Source organism: Myxocyprinus asiaticus, chromosome 1 (genome assembly GCF_019703515.2).
Source record: "Myxocyprinus asiaticus isolate MX2 ecotype Aquarium Trade chromosome 1, UBuf_Myxa_2, whole genome shotgun sequence".
Taxonomy (NCBI): domain Eukaryota; kingdom Metazoa; phylum Chordata; class Actinopteri; order Cypriniformes; family Catostomidae; genus Myxocyprinus; species Myxocyprinus asiaticus.
The window spans coordinates 6,140,635-6,166,101 of NC_059344.1; the positions used below are offsets into that span (position 1 = coordinate 6,140,635).

Genomic DNA, 25,467 nt, shown 5'->3' on the forward strand with positions numbered 1-25,467 from the left:
ATAATTTGAACTGCAAGTACATGAAAAAACAGATTTTAGATAAAGGATTTGTCAGTTATATGATATCAGTTTCATATTAACTGAAATTTTCTCCAATATTTGCAACAGGAAATGTGTCACAAAAATCGCACACGTCCAGGCTAGAGTTTCATTAGAGCCCGTTGTAGAGTACTTACGGTAATTGCGACACACTGTATAAACATGCGACGCCATGCGCGGTGTCTGATCTTCACGAGCGATGGTTTCTTTTTTGTGTGTTTGAGGGCGTCTTAAACATGCGAATTAATTCCCGCTCAAATATTTCGACAAACAGGGGTTGACTACAGCTTGCTGCAATGCAAGTGCTGTCTCATGCATGCATGCATGCATGAGGGTGTCTAGCTAGCTAGTGGCACCCAGGCTTACCCTAGGTGATCTGTGTTCACAGCAGCCACAAAGCTTGTATTTCAAGACTGATTTCATGTACATTCACTTACAGGTACAAATTATTGTAATGCATTTCTCTAAAAAATGCTCCGTTTTTAAAGTGGTGCTCAGTGCCCTTCTCCTTGTTGCACTGTTGCAGCTTTTATATCTGTCTTTCATCTCAAAATTGCATGGCAAACAGCAGCGCTACAAATATTCCGAGCTGTTTGGCTCCAAAAAGACCTCGCATCAAGAAAAAAACCCCAGGCGAGAACATCTCAGATACTCTTTATCCACAGGTGGCATCTTCGATGGTAGCGGACAGTACCGTGTGTATAAAAATCTAATCAAAAGTGACTTTTCTACCAATCAGAAGCCAGGTGCAGATCCAAGATCACACCACCTTGCTTTGGCTTCGCATACGACTATCAATAACCTTCATCACTTGAACTCTTTGCTGGAGCGCTGGCAGAATCCACTGTCCATCGCCATATTCGCCCATGGCCAAGATGTCAGGTTTGCCACCGCCTTTGTCTATGCCCTCAGCCTCTTCTGTCCTCAGATTCAAGCTCTGGTGGACTTCCATCTGGTCTGCCACTCAGGGGAGATGGCCAGCTTTCCAGAACAGGACAGAGAGCATTTTGCTGGGCTTGAAGAGAAAGGGTGTATCGGTGTCTTTGCAAAACTTGAATCCTACCGAGACAAGTATAAAAACTACGCCATTGGCAGCAATGTCTCGTACCCCAATAACCTCCTCCGTAACGTGGCCCGAAGTGGCACAGATGCTGCCTACATCCTGGTCATCGACATTGATATGATACCCAGTGCTAATTTACACCACCAGTTCGTGACCATGCTGATGAAACGTGAACCAGCAGCGGACGAAGTCCTCGTGCTTCCTGCTTTTGAAATCAGACACACTCGTAAAATGCCCGCCTCTAAGTCGGAGCTGGTACAGCTCTATCAGGTTGGGGAGGTGCGGCCGTTCTATGATGAACTTTGCCCTCGTTGTCAGGCTCCGACTAACTACTCTCAGTGGGTCAATCTGCCCAGCAAAAGCTCTGGGCCACTGGAGGTGGTGTACACTATAAATTGGGCGGATCCATGGGAGCCATTCTATATTGGTGCTCAATCGGTTCCTCTATACGATGAAAACTTCAGGCAATATGGCTTCAACCGCATCAGTCAGGTGAGTGTATGAATATGCGGACTGCAAGAGGAAGCAAGCGTTGTCCATATGATGCCTGATCTGTTGAGAATATCATAACGTTTGATCTCTGTTTTAGGCCACGTCCACACTAATACATTTTCGCTTGAAAACATACTGATTTCGCTACATTTACGCCTCCCATCCAGGCTAGAATGGCGTTTTACTCCACCGAAAACTGAGACTTTCAAAAATGCTTTTCATTACTGCATACTTTAGAAAACGATGACTTCAGGAAACCGAAAACAGAGGTTTTTAACATTATGGATTAGTGTGGATGTGGCCAGTTCATATAGAGCTCAGCAGTTGTGTTCTTAGAAAATTAGATTTTTAGTGACAACGTATAAGCTTTTCAACAGATGTCACACTAATCCTTTTTCAGTTTTAAAGTCTGAAAACTCTGAATACATTATATCAACAAAAACATTATATCATTAAGAAACATCTGTGACTTTTTTTTGAAATTGTAAATGGCTCATTGCATCCTGTTTCACACATTCTTTACTCACAATAGGGTGCAACACAGCCCGTCCGCTTTTTCAGCCGTCTGGGTTCCAGAAGTATTTTTCCCATTCATTTTTTTCCATAGACTTTTCATAAAATCCTTCATAAAAGAGTTCTAAACCATGAACCAAGCCAACCAACCAGCTCCGAGGTGAATCACAACATTACAAACTTTGATTTGAAGCAAAAAAGTATTTGAAAGTCAGACAAAAAGACAAAGGTACAAGACTGTGGCTGAGTTCGGAATTGCATACTACCACACTACTCATACTATTTTTGCCATAGACTCATACACTCACCAAGCGCTTTATTAGGAACACCTGTACACTTACTTATTCATGAGATATTAACTAATCAGCCAGTCGTGTGGCAGCAGTGCAATGCATAAAATCATGCAGATAAAAGTCAGGAGCTTCAGTTAATGTTCACACCAACCATCAGAATGGGGAAAAAAATGGTACAATTGTAGTGAGTAGAATAGCATCTCATAATGTACAACACATCAAATCTTGAGACGGATGGAATACAACAGCAGAAGACTACGTCGGGCACTTTATTAGGTTCCTATTATAATGTTTTTATAAAGTTAACAGGTTCCATAGTGCTCCTAATAAAGTGCTGGGTGAGTGTATGGCAGAAGTAGTATGGGCAGTATGCCATTCCAAACTCCTGTATAAATACCGTCTTTCATGAGGGCACAAACTACAATCCCATTGTGAATTGTGAATGACGTAATTGAAAACAATGGAAATCTCTAAAACGACTGATTTTAAAGTTTATTAAAAGTATAGAAACAATGTATTTTACTTATTTTTTTATTGCAAAATATCCAGATATATACATATAAATTAGTACCTTTAGGGTCAAGGAAGACCGACTCTATTGCGTTATTCACAGCGTGTCATTGAAGTGCACGGTCACTTCCGGGCTGGTTTGGTGGGCTTTCTTGGGCGCAGTTCTCTGATTTGTGGATTTTCTCTGCTGGAGCATGGGTAATGTAATTGTTCACTAGGAGCTCTGATATTAAACACAATTTTTAAACAATAAAGTTGAAATAACGCAAACTGATGGCTTCAACAGAAGCATTTACCATTGATGAACAACCTTGGAGCTCACAGTAGGTCTGTCTTTCAAGGATTGTAAGTTATCGTTATTAATCAGTTAGTCTATGGGAAAAAATTATGGGATTTTTACTTGCGGAACCTGACTGTTGTGCTCTTTAATGGTGAAAACCAAGAACAAAATATAAAGGATAAGATGAGGGGGCCTGGGTAGCTCAGTGGTAAAATACACTGTCTACCACCCCTGGAGTTCGCTAGCTCGCTAGTTCCCAGGGCGTGCTGAGTGACTCCAGCCAGGTCTCCTAAGCAACCAAATTGGCCCAGTAGAGTCACATGGGGTAACTCCTCGTGGTCACTATAATGTGGTTCGTTCTCGGTGGGGCACGTGGTGAGTTGAGCGTGGTTGCCGCGGTGGACGGCGTGAAGCCTCCACACACGCTATGTCTCCGTGGCAACGCGCTCAACAAGCCACGTGATAAAATGCGTGGGTTGACAGTCTCAGACGCGGAGGCAACTGGGATTCGTCCTCCACCACCCGGACTGAGGCGAATCACTACGCGACCACGAGGACTTAAAAGCACATTGGGAATTGGGCATTCCAAATTGGGAGAAAAAGGGGAAAAATCCACAAAAAAAAAAAAAGGATAAGATGAGCTCTTACCAAAAAAACATTAACTGAAAGTTACAACAAATACAATAACAGCAGCATTAATGAAATCTGCAAAAATTAAAATAGTACACAGCTTGGAACTCGAGTGCGGCTTCTAATCACAGCAGTATTAGACACAGATAGCACACCTTGCTGAACGTTTGACAGAAACGCTGAAAATAAGTCATGAAAAATATTACTTTGTGACTGTTTCAGCCTTTGAGGCTTGCTTTGTTAAACGGGTTGCAGAAACCGCTTGTCAAAGCTTAAGATGTTTTGTCAAGAATAATCTGGGGAAGGAATTCAGACACTGTCGACACAAAGACACAAAAACTCACACAGAGTGAAAGTATGAGCCATTAATCTGCAAAATAACCATCTGCAAAGATCTGCTCTCCAAGAGGTATGTGTTTGTAGGTCACATATATTTAAATTAGTATATTTTTAGTAAATTGTATCTTTTAAAAATGTAATTTTATTAGCTACCTGATTTTCACTGATGTTTTAAACTCTTATTGTAAAAAATGTACACTTATGTGGGGAGTAGAAAAAATTCCAAGCATTGTCTGCAGTTTTCTGTGGTGTGACATACTTTCTTCATTCTGCATTTTCTTGTTTACTGTATTATACTTGCTGTTTCCATGTCCTCATATTAATTGAGAGAGTTCGTACTTCTAGAAAAAAGGTAATTAAAATGGTGAAAACTTGAAATGGTAATGAAATGCTGACCTGTCACAGCACTTTAAATACACTTTTTCCCTTATTCATGTACACCGGTGGGGCCCATTTTCATTTCGCCCCACAATCCACTACCTTCTCTGTCCTAACGTCATAGTTTTCCAAAGAAGGCAGTTATGGAGCATGTTTTTTAAAGTTTTTAGTGCCGTTTCAATGTGGAAATAAATGTGTTTTCAAATGAAAACATATTAGTGTGGATGTGATCTAAATGATGATATATGCTTTTGTTGAAGCCACAGGTCAGTGTGATTACCACTTCATTTAAAATGTAAAATCGTGTTTATTTGGACATTTCCAGTGAAGAACTACACTACCCATAATCATGCAGAGAGATCCACCAATCAGGAAAGTTGCTGGTACCATGGAAATCTAAATTGTAAACTACTTGTATACTGTGTAGATTTAAATAAACTGAAATATATTGTACTTATAATCAGTTATTATACAGTACTGTGCAAAAGTTTTAGGCACTTGTGAAAAATGTTGCCTAGTGAGGATTTCTTCAAAAATAATGCCATGAATAGTTTTCATTTATAAATTAACGTCATACAAAGACCAGTAAAAAAAAATATTATCAATATTATCAAAAATATTATCAATATTTCGTGTGACCACTTTGGCTTCAAAACAGCACCATTTCTCCTAGGTACACCTGGACACAGTTTTTCTTGGTTGTTGGCAGAAAGGATATTCCAAGCTTCTTGGAGAATTTGCTACAGTTCTTCTATCTTCTATCTGTCCCAGTTGCTTCTGTCTCTTCATGTAATCCCAGACTCGATGTTCAGTGGGGGACTCTGTGGGGGTCATACAGTCTGTTGCAGGGCTCCCTATTATTCTATTCTATTCTATTAGCAAAAGGAATGTTTGGGAGTCTAAAATGTATATTTCATCAATAAAGCTGAAGATATAAATAACCATCTTAAGACAAATGTTTTTGTTAAATATCTTATGTACTTTCTGATTCAGTTATGCCTTGGGGTTTAGGATATCACAACAAAAAAAAAAAACTTCTGGATTGAAACACCAAGATAAAATCTCCAAAATGCACATAAAAACCTAAATACTAACCTAACATTTAGGTAACCATCCTTCATTTTGTTCCATATATTAATTTAATTATTATTTTATTTCATTCATTTATTCTCAGATACGTACTCATTCACTGACTGTTTAACTCTTTTCTCTAGGCGTGTGAGCTTCACATAGCAGGTTACAGGTTCTCTGTAGTGAGCAATGCCTTTGTGGTGCACAAAGGGTTTAAGGTCCAGGGAGATTTCCACAGCAGAAAGGATGAGGAGAACCATAAAAACCGTCTCCTCTTTCGGAGTTTTAAGGAGAGTTTGAAGGCCAAGTATCCCAACTCTCCTCACCGCTGCTAGACTGTTGTTGTCAGAAATGTGAAGTCTTCACGACACACTGAAATCTAACCCTAATCAGCATCTTCCAGACATACAGAAGCTTGGATTTAATAGCTGCACAAAACTGGATCTAAGAACCTGTCTGTAGTTTTTTTTTTTTTTTTTTTTTTTTTTTTTTTTGCTAAAATGTATTTATGTTTTGAACACACCCACAAACCTTTAATTAAGGACTCTGAGAGCAAGTGACATGGTTATTTCATGTTGTTTTCAAAGCTAATTTATGTATTTATTTTAATTTGTATGCTGCTCACTTTTTCAAATTTGATGCAATTTGTTTCCTTTTTCTTTAACCTAAGAAATGTCTACAATTCTTGTATACTGTGCAAATTGTGTAAGCAGGGGCTAGTTATTACACCATTGTCAAACAGTGAAGTACAGTGTGTTGTACATGGTTAAGTGGCACCCAAAGCATTACCAAGATGTGCAGCTCTCTGATATTGCGACTGTATCAGTACCCATGTTTGTGTTACTCACGAGACATCTCCACTCGTAAAGATCCAGAGATTAGTTTTAAAGCTATTAACATATTAAGGTTGATAGGCCGCCTTTATGCTAATAACGGATCCAAAGAGGCTCAGAAACCCTGATGATATAACATGCATAGAGAGTTGTGTCTGAAAATCATATTAGTGTTTTAATTATTTCTGACTCATGGATTAAGGGTAGATGACAATTAAGCAAATTTAGATTCATGCAGACATTTTCAGGTTGTAGTGACTTTAGTCACCATACGGTGTGCAGTTGAATGAATTGAAAAAGCAATATTATACATGTCACAGATATTTACATGAACTGTAAGAGATATGTAGGTTTTAACACTAAAGTGGCTAGTATGTATTGCCCTTTGTTTTGAAACATATTAAAAAAAAAATAACCAGTTGTCCTTTTCTTATTTTTCTAATATTTAAGTTTTTGGTGGCAAAATTTGTGCAATTCTGATGTGAAAAATCTTACTGAATGAGTGTGTCTTTCCATTAGTTTTTATACTAGTTTATAAGTAGTATTATTTTGGCAGTTAATTTTGCCATAAGAGCGTTTTTGGTTAACTACTGTATGTTTACCCTGAAAGTGTAATGTAATGATGTTAGCATGGATGTTGTGATGTTTGTACACTGGAGAAACACTGTTGATCAAGAAACCTTACACAGAAAAAACTATTGTATTATAAAATTGTGTTTTATAAAATGGTGACCATAGTGATAAAGCACATGTAATTAGTTGATTTTTTCTTAAAACAAATTTTAGTTATTGTTTGAATTGACAAGTTATGTGAGTTGTTTCTTTTATTACTACTACTACTAATAATAATACTGACCTTTTAGTTTTATTTTACCTTGTGAAATAAATGCACAACATTTGTATTTGTCACAGTCTTCAAGTTTGTCTTCCTCTGTTTGTCTACTTTCAGTTCAAATTCAATAGCAGGTGCATTATTGCATAATACCCGTTCTTAAATCTGCTAATATTATACTGAAAGATATATTAGTGGTTTGCTGTTTTTAGATCAGAGGGTCGAGACCCAAAAACTAGATGCAAGTCTGTTCTGCTAGGTCCGCGGACAGCACGGAAAAACAATGCTTAAAGGAATAGTTCAACCAAAAATTTAAATTCTTCTATGACTTTCCTTCCTGGCATCTCAGATGTGTATGACTTTCTTTTTTCTTCAGAACACAAATTAAGATTTATAGAAGAATATCTCAGCTCTGTAGGTCAATGCAATGCAAGTGAATGGGTGCCAAAATGTTGAGCTCCAAAATCCACATAAGGGCAACATAAAGTACTCCAGACGATTCTGGTGGTTAAATCCATATCTTCTGAAGCAATATGATACAGTATGTGTGGGTGAGATACAGATCAATATTTGAGTAATTTTTTTGATCAAATTCTCCTCTCTGCCCAGTAGGGGGCGATATGCAAGAATAACGTGAATTGCCAAAAACAGAAGAAGGAGAAAGTGAAAGTGAAGGAAAAAGGACTTAAATATTGATCTGTTTCTCACCCACACCTATCAAAGCACTTCTGAAGACATGGATTTAACCTCCAGACTCGTCTTAAGTACTTTTATGTTGCCCTTATGTGGATTTTGGCGCTTCAAAATTTTGACACCCATTCACTTGCATTGAATGGACCTACGAAGAAATATTCTTCTAAAAATCTTAATCTGTGTTCTGCAGAAGAAAGAAAGTCATACACATCTGGGATGGCATGAGGGTGAGTAAATGATGAGAAAATTATGATTTTTGGGTGAACTATCCCTTTAATACAAATAACAACTTTCAACTAACCATATCTTGAATTGTAAGGATAGCGCAGTAAATAAGCTTAATTTTTTGGGAGAAGACAACACTTCCTATATATTTTGATGTTGATGTCAAAGACTTTGAGTCTACCTCTACATCCAGTCAAACTCTTTATCTGTCACTTGGACCAACCTAGCCAACTTAGGCAGATGCCAACATGGACAGGTTTGCTAGACATGCCCTTATCCTCAAAAATCATCCTTTTGCAAGAAAAAAAAAAAAAATAAAAATACGACCCAGACTACATTAAATTTGGTGTGACCACAGACCACAGTGTGTTTTGTGCAGTGAATTATTACCAGGATCATGACACTATTCAATTTCAAGAGACATTTTGAAACCAAACACTCACACTGATTTTGTATGGGCCTATGCAGTAATACATTTTTTGTTGTTTACTTTTGTATGATAAACAAGTTTGGTTCTTTGATAGGCTGCCACTGATGTCCAATGAAGAAGCTGGGTCATGAAGCAAAACGAGTTGAGAACCACTGTTTTATATCAAGACCACAAAATAGATATGAGAAAACAAAAGTAGCTTGCATATGTTGCCTTTTTTCTCCAGGACTAATGGTGCTGCTATTGGATCACTTTTTATTGCACATGTAAATGTACTGGCCCGAAGAACATACACCTGTACATTCTTTCACAGAAAGTGTTGTGCTGTGGTGAACCAGTAAGGGGCGCTAGTGCAATGCAGCAAACAACCAAGACTCTAGCCATGTTTCAGGTGTGGCAGTGTCTTAAAACCTCTCATTTAACATCATCTGTCGAATGTTGGCTGTGGTTTATCCAAAGCTACTTATTCTACACCAATTACCGGCAAAGACCCTTTGGTACCCCACAGCGATCAAGAGTTGTATGCAAAGCGCACAATTATGCTTCAGCTTCACACCTGCCTGGAACTGTAATTTATCTTTTAGTCAGTAAATCAAACCTGGAGCATTCGGCTAGCATCACCCACCCTGTTTGTTTTATGTGATTCTGAATATTTTTCTACCCTAAAATGTTAAGAAAATTGGACCAGCAAAGTTCAAATGGAAAACAAATAGAGGCCGACTGATATCGGTTTTACCGATATATCGGCACCGATGGTTAATTTTTTCTTTTTTATTATTTATTCCTTTCCGGCACTTGAGGTTTCTGTCGTAAGAACTCCTTGGTTCTACAGTATAACAGCATCCTCTAGAGGTGTAATAAAAACAGTCACTGACTCTGCATGGAGTTTGTTGTGTCATGTGACTACACTATGCACTTAAGAAGCTGATTTAAAACATAGACCAAAAAAAAACAAACAACAACAACAACAAAAAAAAAAACACCAGGGTATGTATACAGTACATGTTCTCATTATACATAGGCATGGTACAACAAATCATTTAAGACAACCAAAATGTAATATAGGTGGTTTGATATTTTATTTATTTATAACTATGCTTCATTGAAGAACTGCATGTATGCCAGTAACGTGGAGAGTATGATAACATTAACTGTTTGAATGGTTAGAAGAACAACGATATAAATTCAAGGATGGAAACTGCTCACCTTTCGTCTTCATTCACCACATTCAATAAGATCTGATGAGCTTTTTTAATTTCAGACATTGAAGGGTTCCAATTTTGTTGTGAAGTAGATTTGTTAATGTTCACATTGATTTTTACTGACAGTGTCCCTATAGAGAAAAAAAGTTAGATTTTTTTAAACACCCAAAAGGTGATCATTACGTCAACCAGTCAATCGAAGACAAGTGCTAATTTAAGTTTATAATGCAGGATTACTGGAACACAGAGAAATTATGACAAGCAATCGCTGCTGATCTACTATTCGATGATTTACTGTTGATTAATTACAGCTCATACAATATTTATTAGCTTATGTAACAATGTTTTCTTTATAGAGTTTGTATATTCATATATTGTCAATGGTTGTAATGAGTGCATGTTTTGTTTACCTTTTCTGATTGTGTGAGTTGGAAATAAGAGTATCCAGTGTATATCTAGCTTGTTCATTTGATTGGAATAGCACACATAATATGTTCATAATACCTGACAGATATCACTAAAATACAGTAGGTGTCCTGAGAAATCACACTTGCCTGTGAGACCCCTTTCTGTAAGCAGAAAAACAGAATCAGCCAATCAGAAAACTTGGATGTGGCTTTAAGCCAATGCTGTGAGTTTGGGGTTACTAATACTTTACTGTTGGATCAACATTTGCCCAAACAACAGAAGACGAGCGGTGTTCGTTTGGTGCCACTAGTGACTCAGAAATCGTTTACAGCAGTTTTAATGTGGGCACCAAACAGTTTAATGCTGTCATCTTTTATACTACACAGAAAAAATCAGAAACTCCAGTCTTAACAATTATTGTAAATTATAATTAACATTTGAATGTGTGTTTGTATGTAATAAGGTTTAACCGGTTCTCACCTCCATTGATTAGATCAGCCTCCATATGCCTGGCAGGACAGAGACATCTCAGAGCAGGGGCGTAGATTCCATTCATGAATTTTGAGGATTCTTGAAACCAAAACGAATACTTACTAACTTGTTAAATAGATAAACATTGTTTCAAGTTCTCAAGTAATTATTCAAGACAAGGAAACAGTCAGTAATAAGAGCATAGGAGAGATGCTTTAAGAGATAAATGCTGTCATTACTGAATGTTTTTTTATTTTTTTACATATAGAAATGTCAAGTTTTGGGCTCATAACTCCATTCCTTGAACTTTAACTTATAATTAATATTTAAGATAAGTTGTTGCATTTCATGTTTGTAATTAATATTATTTATTATTGATCATCAGAGCATCTAGAAACTTCTGAACTCAACAGAATTGTTTTGTACTTCAAGGTGCTGTGGGAAATCAAATTAATTTAACATCTTATTTCTATAAAGCTATAGTTATAATATTGATAAGTAAACCAATTTACTTATTTGGGACTGGCTTCTATAGTAAATATGTTTGTTTACAGATATGGTTTTCTGTTATCAGACTCTTAATAATTTAGGAATCCAAACCAGTTTGTTTCCTAATATCAAACATAATTAGAACAGGAGATATATTACAATAGTATACTTGACTTTCTGCATAATTTATATTCTACATGCCCTTGTGTTTACCATAGTTAAGCCCATGGATTGCTCCTCAGTTGTTAGTTAGGCAGTCTTCATAAAAAATAAACTGTTCATTTGTTATGAAAAAATAACAGCCTAAACACATTTCAAAATGTAACTTTAATACAACTACCACAGTTATAGTGAAAAAATCTGTTAAAGCTTACTGTGATAAATGTTAGTAAGGGTGTGTTGATGTGTAGATGTAAAAGTCTTGTAATTGATGCTGGTGAAGAGCAGGTATTTTCTCTTCCCTCGTCAGTGCTGTTCAGAATGTCAGTGCTGTAGCGTTCAATTGCTCCATAGCGCTTTAAAATAGAAAATTTTCATGTAGAAATCAAATGGGTTGAGGTTTGTTATATGCCATGATATCGAGGGAAGCCCAGTTGACGCGCGTGCACATGCTCCAGTATACAGTAGTATGATAGAGAAGAGCGCATCACTTGCACGAGAGATTGAGATTAAGAGATTGAAGTGATACCAGTCTTCAATCGCCCCGCACACATCTGCATACTACATTAGAAGCATACTGTATTAAGTGCATATTCATCTTGTTTTTGGCTCATAATGTTATAAAATTTGCTTCGGCAGCCTGAAATTTTGCTTCGGCGACCGCTGAAAAAAATGTCAATGCAGGAAAAACCCTGTGTAGCCTATGTAGTTTTGTTGCAAATTGTTTTTTTTATGTGATGTCATTATTAGGGTGATCTGTGTGCCATTTGGTCAATTTGTATCTCAGTTTTCTTGTTACATAAGCAACTGAAGTACAGGCATATACTGTATGCATTTCTGTAGAGAAATAAGTTTGTATAATGATTGACCTAGAATCAAATATAATCTTGATTTTTAAGCTGTATTTTTGTATGACCTTAATTTGTGTCCAATCAATTAAAATGGTTAAGTTGAAACAACAACAAAGCCATACCTGATTAAACGATTCAGTAATATTTGTCAGGAAAGAGCTACATGATTGGTCATATAAACTATAACCCAACCCTACCCCTAAACCTAACCATAACCAATCAGATAGAGCTTTCCTCATAAATATAAATGAGTCTTCCCCTGCCTTACCACGTTTTGGAAATCCGTGTGCATGGGAACCGAAATGAGGAAATAAAAAGTGATCGTTAAGATTCTCGTTATTTGTGTAGTTTCTCTCTCTACTCCCTTTCCCTTTTGACCTGTTAACGAGATCGACCTGTGGTTGTCTTGCGATTGACTGGTTGACGTAATGATCACCTTTGGGGTATACAAGGAATTTATCTTGCTGCAGAGTAGTCAAAATACACTTAACACAAATCAAACAGAACCATACACTGTCAATCAGTGTGTTTTTGACATCACTAAATGGCTTTGCAAAAACAATGCCTGTTTTTAAACAGGTTTCCTGAAAACTTCTCCCATCTGCCAAGCTCTGAAAATAATTCTGACTTGTTGCTCATTTTCTAAAAACAAAACGCACTTCATTATGAAAGTTTATGGGCAGTCATTGTACAGTATGTTTGCCGAATACTTCCATTGTAAGTACACTACTGTAAACACAGTTTCTGTTTGCTTTATCAAATGTGAATCAGCCATCATCCCTTTCTAGTGTTTCTCCACATTCTTTAAATGAGTTTCTCTGTTTTCTCTGGCCTGAAAAAAATGTGCACGAGGAAGCAGAAGGCATGATGGGTGAGGGGGTTGGTGTGGATAAGGCGTTTTATTAAGCAGGTTTGGTGAGGTAAAGTGGGGCTTATCCCTGCAGCTTTGGGTAGCAAGGCTTATTTGGGTCACAGGGCTTTACGACACAAGCAATTAGCACTGGTGCTAGCAGGAGGGAGGCAGTCCTCAGATTAGCTGATCTGAGGCAGAAGAGAAGGACGGGCTCTCGGTGTGCACCTTTGACAGCTGGGCCTTATGAGGGGGTTTGGGCCGAGTTTCACGATCCATAGACTAATTGGTTTCTCTTCACATGAAACCTGACACTCTCATGTGGGCAGATTTTGATACTGACTCCAGTAAACACAGATTTGTGCGAGAGGGAGGCAATGTCAACTAGTGCTAGTAGTGACTTTTTGCCTGCATCACGAACAGTGTTGGAGGTAACGCGTTAAAAGTAACGTGTGTTATGTAATCAGATTACTTTTTCAAGTAATGAGTAAAGTAACACAATACTTTTTTTATTTTAGACCATAATATCTGAGTTACTTTTTAAATAAAGTAACGCATTGCTTTTGTACACCTCTACTTTCCCTGTATTGCGAGAAATCAGGAGTAAAAGTGTGCAAACTTCGGGGAGGAGACGTAGTGCATGATGGGCATTGTAGTTCTATAGAGTGTGAGACCAGAGACTATTTAGCAGAGATTAGTCACTTCTGTTTAAATGAATGGGAGAAACTGGAACGCCCAACCAAGAAGCTCTAGCAACCAACAGTCAATAGTTGTAGAAAGGAAGTCCCGCCTTGAAGGTAAAAGAGCCAATCACCTTTTAGAGACAGACATCGGCTGTCAATCAACTCGCTAATGCGCATTAGCTATGCAAGCTGGGAAAACTGCATTTTAGCATAATATGAGGTCAACATTCGGTTGAGTGAAACGCGGTTGATTCATGTGTTAATACACACTGCATTAAAAAAAAATCCGTAAACACGTTTAGGCAGAGGATTATAAGACTGATCTTCCACTGGCCACGACATGATACACAAGGTGAAATACTCAATTTGCTCAATTTACTGACTTATGCAGCCAAATTGCTCCATGTTACAGATTCTCGTAACTGGGAGAATGGGATGAGAAAAGCTGACTCTGGATCAGTGGCTCCGAGCAACATTCTACATCAATTGTGTACATAGAGAAAATTTCTTCGTTTCTAAAAAGATTCTACATTTTTGTTTTATAATAAACAAGTAGTTTTATTAACGAAACAAACTGTTTTTATGACATTTTGGCAGCATTAAAAACTATTCCATCCAAGTTGTATCAACATGCGCCTTTGAAGTTGTATGCGATCAACCAGTGGCATCTGTACGCACTGTGGATCAACTTAAAACAAGCGTGCACTGAGATGACTTAAGTGGAAAATATTATTTTATTATCAGACTCTTTCCTTGAACATGTTAGGCTGGCATTCCCCCACTGAATTTTTTCCTGACTTTTGAAAAACATCTTAAGTTGACTCTGACATTGTCGATGGGCATAGCACATTATGGCATATATGATGCAGGTTCAAGTGTTGGACTTTGGTGCATTAGGTAAGACAGTGGCTATTCTTCATTATTCATATTGGCTGCCATGTTGATGGAAAAACAAATCATGCATATTCCTGTTATTGATTCTTTATAATAAATATGACGTGAAGAACTGCTTTCTAAATATCTGTTTGTTTACTATGTTGTTTTGACACGAGTGTTGTACAGTAGCTAGCATGAACTGTAATGTCTCTTGTATGCAATGCATGGCTTATTTGTATAGAATGCATAGCACAGAAGAAGAGAAAGTGGGTGTGAGAAAAAAGTAACGCAAAAATAACGCAAAAGAACGTAATGCTTTACTTTCCATAAAAATTAACTTTTTAATTAATTAAGTTACTTTTTTTAAGGAGTAATGCAATATTCTAACAAGTTACTTTTAAAAGTAACGTTACCCAACACTGATCACGAAAACATCCTTGTCATACTGTTCTCACCTCAGTTCGGACTAATCTTTAGATTTATTGCACGTTTAACCGCAATGTGTTACATTAAACTTTTAAATATATTGTTTTAGTTACATTACACTATCATATCAGCATTTTAGATCCTCAAAACCAACCCCATTCCTAAACTTAACCACTTATAAACAATGTACAACATGTAACAGGCAGGAAAATGTAATCACAATAATTTTATTTAAATAGCAACCAGTGTAGGGGCAATTAAGCCCAAAGTAGACTTCGATTTTGACACGAACACTCAGCGTCTGCGTACAGTCGAACACGAGCCTGTCAAAGTACAATATGCTCCATATGACTGTGCGCGCTATGACTGCTGAGACACTGGACTATTTCTCTTCAGGTGTTTAGACCCATAAAGATGTCTTTATTGTCTTTCAGACTTTAGTTATAAAAATGCAGGTATCGCCTGAACTCCACACACACGTGTGCTCTTGATGTGCACATCCACTGTTGTTGTTTTAACCTTTGTCTCCTGTTGTTTACCGGTGATTACGCCTTCTTCTAGCGCTTCTTTGTGACAATGACTGCTCAAATGTGGGTGTTGCTACCTTGTGGACACACTAATTAGTGTAAACAATTCTAAGCGCATGCACATTTTGCGTGTGGTTAGAAAAATCGCACGATTAGAAAAATCGTGCTGCGCACACTCAGTGCTCGGTCACTCTGCTGACGACGAAACTCAACTTTTTTGTATTTCTTCTTACCGCAGCTGTCACATAAACACGAACAGGTGAATATTTAAAAATATTTTAAATGTATTATACAGAAATACATTTATTTTAGAAAAATGTGTAACCCAAGTAATGTACTTAAAATGAATTATCTTAATTGGAAGTCAGTAACTGTAATCTGGTTAAAATTAGTAAAAATGTAATGCATTACACTACTTTTTGACTTTTAATTAATTAATAGATTACAGTAACTAATTGCGCTGTAATCAGGTTATGCCAAACACTGAAAATAACCAACCAACAATATAAAAGATGTAACAAGCAGATACTAGTTACAATATTGTATTCCAAAAATGATACACTTTAAAACTTTTCAAAAAGGCTCATGCAGCATTCAAAGTAAAACTAAAAATGTTAATAACTGAAAATCTTCCTTTCATTGTAAGTAGTCACATCTTATTCAAAAATATAATTCCAAACATTGGAATGTCACAACACTTCCAGGTGGCAATTTTGAAAGTTTAAATGAGTGCTGGATTTGAGTGTTACCAAAGTCCCTTTCATGGGAAGTCAGTCCACTTGGTGGCCATCTTGGGGACAGCTATTTTTAATGTTGTTTCTCTATTTTCTATATTGTGTTTTAAAATCATGAGCGCATGCACACTCTCGAGTTAACTGACAAGCAATGTTTGTATCTTAAAGATAATTGGCTCTTTTACGTGTAAGGCGGGACTTCCTTTTCTACACCTGACATATTAGGCGTTCCATTTTTTCACATTAATTTTAATACAAGTGGTGCTTCTCAGTTAAACTTTATGTACCGATATGTACTGTATGTTGTATGTATGTATGTATGTAGGTATGTATGTATGTATGTATGTATGTATGTATCTATCTATCTATCTATATCTATCTATCTATCTATCTATCTATCCATCTACTGTATCTATCTACCTCCCTACCAGTTCAACCATGTTGCACAACATCAATTCCACACTAACCACCTCACCTAATCAAAGCAGGACTTAAAAGCTCACCCATCTTTGAGAAGGTAACCTGTATGTCTTCACATGCATCTCAGTGGGGCAGTGAGACATGTGTCATTGGATGCTTTGGCTGCCTGTGTTTTAAACCGATCCTGTTAATACGGTGATCATGTGTAGGGCAGCTCTAATGAAGGATGACACTAAAACAGCGGGAGCAACAAAAGAGAGGAGTCAAGCAGTCTTATAGCCTCTACTTCACAGGATTTTACACAAACACAGATGGACGCCCAGGTGCGTACACTAGTCAATGACACAGCACATAAATAAAATAAATTTAAAGTAAGGTTAAACCGGTATGATTTAAGCGAACTAAGACACGTTGTTTTAAACGCATAGAGGATGAGGTAACTGTATTTATAACTAGATACACCATTAAGTTCTTTCTCTCTCTCTTGCTCTCTCTCTCTCTCTCTCTCTCTCTCTCTCTCCCTCTCACACACACACACATATACAGTCATAACACATGAATGCCAGAGCAAAACTGACAGCCTATGGATTAATTGATACACTACTGCCTCTTTTGAACTGTTAAACTGATTAAGTGGAAAACAATTGACATGATATAATGACCACTGAAGAAAAATACATGATTTTCAGTTCATCTCATGGACCTTTGGGTACATTGTCCAAAGTATCCAAAATCCAAAACCCAACAACATTTTGTATTTTTCAGACACTTTTACATTGTCATTGTCAGTTTTATTTATTTTTATTTATATTTTTGAGAACTGAACCCATGACCTTTGCGTTTCTAGAGCCAGTGAGTTAAAGGAACAACACCAAGCCTCACAACATCCCTTTATGTTAAAAGAAAACATCCTAATAAAAAAATCTTGGAAAAAAATCAATGATCAGATCAGAAGATGCAAAGGATTTAGAATCTGACTAAAAAATTTGCATTTCATAAGGGTTTAAAGGGGTTCATTAAAGGGATAGTTCACACAAAAATGAAAATTCTCTCATCATTTACTCAACCTCATGCCATCCCAGATGTATATGACTTTCTTTCTTCAGCAGAACACAAATGAAGATTTTTTGAAGAATGTCTCAGCTCTGTTGGTCCATATACCTGTTGGACAAGTGAATGGTGATCAGACCTTTGTAGCTCCATAAAGCACATAAAGGCATCATTAAAAGTAATCCATACTCCAGTGCTTAAATCCATGTCTTCAGAAGTGATATAATAGGTGTGGGTGAGAAACAAATCAATATTTAAATCCTTTTTGCTAGAAAGTCTTCTTGCTACCCAGTAGGGGGCGATATGCACGAAGAATGTGAAACACCAAAAACAAAAGAAGAAGAATGTGAAAGAGAAAGTGGAGATTGACTGAGCAGGGAGGAGAATTTATAATAAAAAAGGAATTAAATATTGATCTGTTTCTCACCCACATCTATCGCTTCTGAAGACAGATTTAATACTGGAGTCTTATGGATTACTTAAATGCTAACTTATGTGATTTTTGGAGCTTAACATTTTTGGCACCCATTCACATGCATTGTATGAACCAAAAGAGCTGAGAAATTCTCCTAAAAATCTTCATTTAATTTCAGCAGATGAAAGAAAGTCATACACATCTGGGATGGCATAAGGTTGAGTAAATTATGAGAGAATTTTAATTTTTGGGTGAACCATACTTTTAATGACTAATAGTTCATTTACAAATGCATTCTAAATCAATGATATGCGTTTAAATCAACATGCATAAAAAGGTGAATTTCTTGCAATACCTGCCAAATAGTGAGCCACTTTCCCCTCACATGTTATACATGCTTAATAACACTTATTCAACATCAGTTACCTATGAAAATGTACCTTCAGTGGACACATAGTGAAGATTTTATTAAGGTGTTACCAACATAAAAACCTATGCACATAAAGTTCAATATGGTTTAATGGTCTTTCGGCTTTATTATATGATACATGTTGTGAATGCATAAACATGAAGACCTGAAATGTATTTTTGCAGAGGATTTATTTAACTAGGAATAAGTTGGGACACCACTCAGAGTAACACCATTCTTTTGACATCAACATGACATAGAAAGTGCACAAGTCATGAATTAGGGCATTTTAAGTTTTTGGTTAATATAAGAATGAATAAGTGTATTTATTAAGTATTTATAACATGTAAGTTAAAATTGCTCACTATTTGGCAAGAATTTCCTTTTTTATTTATAGTATTTCAACTGCATATCATTGAATTAGAATGTATTTGTAAATGACTAATTAGTCATTAACAAAGCCCTTTGTAAACTCTGAACAAAAGGAACATTAATGTAAAGTGTTAATGTTTTTGATAAAATGGTCCAGCTAAGGAGAAGAAAGCCAGAGGAATGAGAGACAGAGAGAAGCCAATTATGACAAGGCCATTATGACATCATCACATCTGAATGCCTACCATTCTATTAATGTAAATTAATGTGAGATTTAAAATGTCTTAAAAACTATAAAGTTAAGCCTTTACCAAAATAGATAGCACACCTAAGGCTGACATTATCTACAAAACAAAGTGTGACTGGAGTCTGTATATTAAGGGGTTCTAGCTGAAGTATTTTCTGAAAATTCCCTGACATGACAGAACGTTGCTATGCAAAAAATATAATAAAATAAATAAATAACAGTCAGCTATGGGTGATGCAGTGATGTTGTTGTTTTGTGTTAATAACTGTTAATAATTAACTGAAATAACTGTTAAAAACTATTATTACACGGCTCTCTGGATTACTCAATTCTGACTGGTCAGTTGCTGCATCGATTGGTCTGGTATTTCTGAATAACGACCGCACATCTGCGGACTGGTCATCCAGGTATTGAAAGTCATCTTTTCTACATCTTGTATCACTCTGCGATCTCAACAAGTAGGCTAACAAAAATAATTTCAACTCAAATCAATATTTCATTTCAGTTTATTTAATTATTTGGCAAGTAGTCTTGTAATAAGCGGGATAATGAGCAGTCAGACTGTCATTTTTGCTAAATAAACACCAATAAATCTCAGACTCGGAGGTAGAATCCAACTGTTTCTAGAGTCTCCGCTAGGCAGGCCTTAATGAGTATTAAAGTATTAGGTGAGAATAAGCCTTCAGGCTAAGCTCTTTAGAATTCCTAAACAACTCCAGTAACACCTGTTATATCATGGAATCACCTAGGATTGAAATGATTTTCCTAAGCTCAAATAAGCCCTGCAATCCACAACAGCTGCTATGTCTTGATCAGATATCACTTTAGAGGTCAAGAGAAGCCAAACATAATAACAAACTTATCAGACAAGAGGAAATATTCGTATTACAGTAAGAAGCCACAAAGGTGCTAATGTGCCAGGTGCTGATATGCAAAAGAATGTTTCAGAGTGATAGCTGAAAACTTGGGTGCGCTTCATATGTCATACCTTTAAATAAAACATATCTAAACTTCTGGTTTTTAAACCCAGACACACACTATGGGTGATTAGGAAAATTAATGATTTGTGGCAACACTTGAAAATAAGTTTATATTTAGTTAAATTACAACATTAGTTAACACGAACTAACAATGAACAATACTTGTACAGCATTTATTAATCTTAGTTAATGTTAATTTCAACATATACTAATACATTTTTAAGTTCAAAAGTTGTATATATTAACATTATTTAATGCACTATGAACTAACATGTGCAATTGTATTTTTATTAATTAACAATAACAAAGATTAATAAAAACTGTACAAAACAGTTTTTTCATTGTTAGTTCATGATACCTAATGCATTAACTAATGTTAACAAATGGAACCTGATTGAAAGTGGTTCCGGATCGGTTTGTTAACATTAGTTAAATCATGAACTAATAACGCACAATATTTCATTACAATGTTTACAAATCTTGGTTAATGTTAATTTATGTAAATACAATTGTTCATTATTAGTTTATTTTAGTTGATAATACATTAAATAATGTAACCGTATACACAACTTTAACTTTTAAAAATGTAATAGTATCTGTTGATATTAACATTAACCAAGATTAATAAATGCTTTTGAAGTATTGATCATTGTTATAGCATGTTAACTGGTTATATGGGCCTAAAGACAAATAACACACACACACACACACACACACACACACATATATATATATATATATATATTATTATTATTATTATTATTATTATTATTTATTTTTTTTTTTTTTTAAGGCATAATCTGACAATGATGAGCTTCATTTTCTGTTAAAGCATGATCTTCTGTAAAGCTGCTTTGAAATGATGTGTGTTGTTAAAGCGCTATACAAAATAAAAATGACTTGACTTGAGTAGTTATTAAATGTCAAAGAATACAACTTTATTGTAAAGTGTTCCCAAAGAAACCGTTTAATTTATGTTAAAACATTTACCAGGTCTAAAGATCTGATGACCAACATTTTGGTCAGCATTTGGTCATTTACAAATTGTACACAGAAATACCACATAAATGTAAACACTATTTCAAATTTTTATTATTTTAACATATTTGTAGTTATTATGGCCCCCTCCAACTTAATGTTAAAAACAATTTTCGGTCAAATTTTGCCACATTTAGCCTAACTTTAACCTTTCAACACTTTGAAAAAAGTATGTATATTTTTCAAACGATATTTTTCATACTATACATATTTTCATTTTTGTTTATTTTATTATATTACTATATTGCCTCATATATGTTACGTCGTCTTATTTTGATTTTTTTTTTTTTTTTTTTTTTTTACAATCCCTGTAAAATGGGATGGGGGAGGGTGGGGCTGTATGTTTATTATTCTTTGTTAGTTAAAAGATACTGATACTGTAATCCAGCCCCAGACTAGAGTAATTGTGTCTTCTTTCTTTAAAATTTGCCTAGGACCAGAAAAGTTCCTCTTGTTGAAGAATCACCCATATACAGTTTACTGTATATACTGGATATTATATACATATATATATATATATATATATATATATATATATATATATATATATTTACACAAGGTTTATTTCTATTTCATCTGCTCCAGACTTACTTCTCTGTCTGCTCGTATGAATGTAACATCATAAGAAAGTGTTTCACCACTGTTCAAATGCACTTTGGATCACATCATTTATATGTATAAATGTTTTCCATCAGAAAGGACTAAATATTAAATGAAACAAATGACAATAAAATGCAAAATAATCTCTTCAGTAATCAAAATACTTTTTGAATGTAACTGTATTCTAATTAGCAATGATTTAAATTGTAACTGTAGTGGAATACAGTTACTTATATTTTGCATTTTAAATACATAATCCCGTTACATGTATTCCGTTACTCCCAACCCTGTATATATATATTTATATACTGTATGTATACTGTATAGTATACCTATACCTACCTGGAAGTGGTTTTAGGGAGGCCAGCAGGGGGTGCTCACCCTGTGGACTATGTAGGTCCTAATGCCCCAGTATAGTGACGGGGACACTATACTGTAAAAGGCACTGTCTTTCGGATGAGACATTAAACCGAGGTCCTGACACTCTGTGGTCATTAAAAATCCCAAGACACTTCTCGAAAAGAGTAGGGGTGTAACCCCGGTGTCCTGGCTAAATTCCTCTCATTGGCCCTTATCAATCATGGCTTCCTAATAATCCCCATCCATTAATTGGCTCTATTACTCCACTCTCTCCTCTCCACCAATAGCTGGTGTGTGGTGAGCGTACTGGTGCACTATGGCTGCATTAGTAACATCCAGGTGGATGCTGCACATTGGTGGTGGTTGAGGAGATTCCCCTTTTCACTGTGTAAAGCACTTTGAGTGTATAAGTGTTTATTAGTCACTCTTAAATAATGAAAGTTACACAATCTATTAAGTGTGCTGAGGCCCTGACACCTGGACAGTTTGAAACCTTCTACGTTTCATCTCTCTCTCTCTCTCTCTCTGCTGTCATGCCATCTAAGTGTGTCAGAGGCTAACCTCCACTGCAGACCACAAACAAGCAAACAGAAAACTGATCCACCTGTAACAATTTTCTAAGAACAGAGAGGCTTAAATTAGCTCTAGTGGTTACCTTGGGCTTTGGCAAGCTGATCTCAGGCCATGATCCATCCGTGGGTGGGATATTTACTGTCTGATAGTCTGAGAGACATTGGGTGTGTGTATGTCGTGTCTGATGTATTAAAAAAAGAAAAAGAAAAAAAGACGGCAGGACAATGTAACATTATTTACAAGTATCAAGTATTAGATTTAGTATCATTAAGATCTTAAAGGAATATTACGTGAATTAATGTTTCAGAAAAAAACATTTGACTCGTTTTTCCCTGTATGTGAAAAGCAAAACTGATGTTTCCAATAACGCACCTTTGATGAAAGTTTAAGGGTCAAGGCATTCCATAGGGTTTTAAAGCAGAAATGTGAAGTTAGTATCTTTGTTAAACCCTTAAATGCATGGGTGTTTCACCAAACTTTATTACATACCTTGGATCTTTAGCGACCTGACACGTATCTGTCACAAATGGATCTACAAAATGCCCAAATAGTGTCAAATTTTCAAAACATTTTCAAGACAATTAGAAAATAATATAATAGAACATATTCTGATATATTTTGATGTTTTATTTTTCATATATCAAAGGGGAGGAATACTAAAGAGGTGTGGGTGATGGTAAAAAATGAAGAGGAAGAAATGCCATTCCTCTGCATGCCAGTCAGTCAATATCCACAGTTACTGTACCATCTGTGCTTATAGTGCTGCCTTAGGTCCATACAATTGAGCAAGACTGCTATTTGTTTGTTTGTTTGTTTGTTTTTTTCACAGTAAACTTCTTCATCATCCTTCCAGAGGAAGAGCAGGAACAACCAGAAATATAGAGACATTTTATGAAAACAGATGGAAAAAGGTCTTTATTGTGTATTTTTATGATAAATGTGTTATTTCAATCATAGAGTTGTGTGTCTATAGCTGAAAATGTTATGAATTCAACAGAGAACACATCTATAGTTTTGATGTTAGTATTTAGATTTAATAAATGCATTATTAGGAAAGAATATGTTGCTTCATTATGCAGTGAAATTGAATTGTCCTGCAGACTTGAGTGCCTGTTTCGTCGGCTGTGTGAATTGTTTTGAGAGCACTGATTATAGTTTGGAGAAATGTATAAAATCGATTGAGAAAAAGTGTAAATATAAACCTGAATTTAAACATTTTGATTAAATTGAAATTGCAATAATGTCAATTTAGGTTAATACTGTATAGTTTTTATTTATAAATTTTTTTACATTTATGAACAACATTCGCACGGACCCCCTAGCACCCCCTCAGGGACCCCAGTTTGAAAACCCCTGATTTAAAGGATAGTTAAACTAAAAATGAAAAGTGTCGTACATTGACCCTCATGACCCTCATTTTCCATCCACCATTACCTAGGAATTTTCTTAAAAGCTTATTTGCGCACGAGTGTGTGTGTGTGTGTGTGTGTGTGTGTGTGTGTGTGTGTGTGTCGGCTCTTCCTATTCCACTGATTGGAAAAGAGTTTATCTTTTCTCATCCACTCCTCTGCAACAGAAGGGGAAGTGGAGCAGTCGTTTATTTTGCGAATGGCACCAGTGTGTCATTGAGGGGAGGGGGGGATACCGCAACAGTGTCGCATTGATTTGCAAACGAGTTTGTAATTAGCTGTTTGCAATGGGGTATTAGTGTCTGTGTGTGTCTTTCAGTAAGAGCACCCCTTAAGCACATTTTTTGTGATTGTGTGACCCTCTTGTCCTGGGTGAATGAGGATGCTCCGTGATAAGAAGATAACACTAATTAGTTCTCCACCCATTTACTTGTTAACTGTGTTTGTGTGGATTTATAGGCCTGTGGTAATACTCCATCCCACCCCACCCCCCTCCCACACTTACACACACACACCCTCTGCTTTTGCCTGTTGGTGATGTTAACAGCTCATTTAAGCAGAAGGAGCTGAATTTAAGCCTAATTAATTATGCCAAGTGGGGTTCCATGGCAAAGGCTAAATAATGTGAAAAGACACCTCATGTATGAGCTTATCGGATCAAAACTGTTGCTGGGATAGGTATAAACAAGACCATACGTTAGTTAATAAGCATGCATATGCACATACGTTTAGAATTTTATTGATTTTGTAACTTTTTAATGCTTCTTCTGGTCAGTTTGCAGAAAAATGGCATTTCATCTCAATGCCAGAAATTACAGCTACAGCTGTATTCATTTGGATTAAAGCGACTTGAAATCATTATTACTTAAAAGAATATTCTGAGTTCAATACAAGCTAAGCTCAATTGACAGCATTTGTGGCATAATATTGATTACCACAAAAATACATTTTGACTCATCCCTCCTTTTCTTTTTTTAAAGCAAAAACCAAGGAAATGGGGGCCAATTTTTAAACGTTAAAATACTCACTGTTTCAAAAGTATAGCCACAAGATGTAAACAATATGTGTGTAAACATGATTTTAGTGTGATAAAATCACTTACAAACCTATTCTGTGTAAAGTTATAGCCAATTTTACAACTTCATTGCCATGACGATGCAATGTCAACAAACCCTAAAACCCTAAAATGACTGTAAAAATTACAGTTGAAACAACTAAAATAATACATGAGTTTTAACAGAAGAATTAATTTTTTAATTAATTTTTATACAGTTATAACTTTCAAATTTCTGCTTTT

At 36.0% G+C, this 25,467-nt stretch overlaps 1 protein-coding gene across 10 annotated transcripts in view; it reads left to right on the forward strand.

The window, feature by feature from the left end:
- Positions 1–203: 203 nt before the first annotated feature.
- LOC127448926 (beta-1,4-glucuronyltransferase 1) overlaps positions 204–25,467 on the forward strand; it is a 171,772-nt gene continuing 146,508 nt past the window's right edge. The window contains exons 1-4 of one of the 10 annotated variants that reach the window (XR_007898607.1): positions 204–1,594; positions 4,076–4,229; positions 4,863–5,643; positions 5,752–5,888. Coding sequence is in view for 4 of the 10 variants with exons in the window: in XM_051711891.1 (XP_051567851.1) it covers positions 461–1,594; positions 5,211–5,326; positions 5,531–5,624 (1,344 nt within the window). In the remaining 6 variants the exon portion in view is untranslated. Of the gene's footprint in view, positions 1,595–4,075; positions 5,644–5,751; positions 7,349–25,467 lie in introns of those variants that run through there. The other 9 variants (XM_051711891.1, XM_051711913.1, XR_007898605.1 and 6 more) reach the window with 9 other exon arrangements.